The sequence below is a fragment of the Gavialis gangeticus genome, unplaced genomic scaffold (assembly GCF_001723915.1).
Source record: "Gavialis gangeticus isolate Ggan-Ray unplaced genomic scaffold, GavGan_comp1, whole genome shotgun sequence".
Lineage (NCBI taxonomy): Eukaryota > Metazoa > Chordata > Crocodylia > Gavialidae > Gavialis > Gavialis gangeticus.
In genome coordinates, this window is record NW_017729004.1 from 50537920 (window position 1) to 50539454 (window position 1535).

The following is a 1535-nucleotide window of genomic DNA, read 5'->3' on the forward strand; positions in this document are numbered from 1 at the left end:
AGGTCCTGTGGTTCAATGTGGAGATGATATACAAGAGGTAGAACCCCAGTTGGTTACCATTCAAAGATAATTCCTCTCTGGAGAAGCTAATTCTGAGAATGGCTTGTGAAGTTAAGATTATTATGAAAGCACTTATTCTCTTTTTATTTGTTTTTGGTCATCCTGCTGCAATAAAAACAGATGTTATAATAAGAATAGTAGCCTAAGGAAAAAATACATTTGCTCAGTACAATTTGACACTGTTATGTCATTTCAGTAAGAATTCTGATTGGCTAATGGTACTTCAATATTTAGCAAATTATATTTATTTCTGGCTTTATTATGTTTAACAATCTATATGGTATAGTTTGGACCTAAACACTAATTTGTTCTAACCTTTTTGATATTGCAGTCCACTCACGTTGCTCGAGCCAGCTTCCAGGTTGATGCTTTTGGGTTATCGTTCATTCTCGATGTAACACTAAACCAGTAAGTATTGTCCATCTCTCTTCCTACGTTTATACAATGTGACGCCAATCCTCACAGGGGTCCACAAGCACTATTATATCATGCGCACGATTTCCATGTATATGACTGTATTCTGTGTATTCTGTATTTTGAAATACAGTATAACCTCATAAAGCCATATACCAAAAATCCGGAATTATCAAAAATCCGGCACTTCCCCCTGCTGCTCCAGGACCGGCCACCACTCCACCACTGCCCCCGCCCTCCCGGATGTGGAGGGGAAGCTTGCACATGGCAGCTGCCACTGCCATTTGCCAACCTGCACCGCCACTCTGTGTGTGGCCACTGCTCTGGGACCAGCCTCTGCTACCCTTTGCCCCCCATGCTCCACAACCGGCTGCCATGCTGGTTTAAAAAATCCATCGTTTTCAAATTTCTGGCAACTGCTTGGTCCTGAGCGTGCCGGATTTATGAGGTTATACTGTAGTGCATTTTTTCTTGTTTGGTCATATCTTTCTGTATAGTTGGATATTTTCCAATATTGCTACTCACTAAGAATCTTAGTGTTAATTACAGTTTGCAAGAGCTACGTTTTTTTTAGGCTGCAATCCTGCAAATCATAGTGTGCAGGCAAATTGCTGTGCCCATGTGGAGACCCACTGGATGTAAAAACAAGGAGCTACTGAAAATTGGTAGCTGTACGTTTTTTAATTCCCCCATATATTGTATTAGTGATCCACTAATTACATTTACAGCTAGCTGTCAAAAAAGAATAAGGTGACTGGTTGAGAGTGAAGTTTCTGTGAATAAATTTATGTTTGAGAACAGTGTGTCATTGTAAGACCTCAAATATAATGCATTTTAGCCTTATATATTAAATTAATATATCATATTTCATTTACAAGCTTATCAGTATTCAGTAAAAGTGATAAACTTATCAACTGGGATTCTGGTTTTCTCTGTTTAAAAATCCCAAATTCTGTGATAAAAAAAATTCCCAAGTTCTCAGATTAAAAAACTCAAAATCCGTGTTTTTCTGTGTTTAATATGAAATGCCACTGTGTGTGTGTGTGTGTGTGTGTGTGTGT

The 1535-nt window shown here is 38.5% G+C and overlaps 1 protein-coding gene across 1 annotated transcript in view; it reads left to right on the top strand.

Annotated features, from left to right (window-relative positions):
- Positions 1 to 364: 364 nt before the first annotated feature.
- Positions 365 to 1535, top strand: part of ADAM22 (ADAM metallopeptidase domain 22) — a gene marked incomplete at its 5' end in the record, with an annotated part of 236452 nt that continues 235281 nt past the window's right edge. The window contains one exon of the mRNA XM_019508374.1: positions 365 to 468. Within this exon, the coding sequence (XP_019363919.1) occupies positions 365 to 468 (104 nt within the window). The remainder of the gene's footprint in view (positions 469 to 1535) is intronic.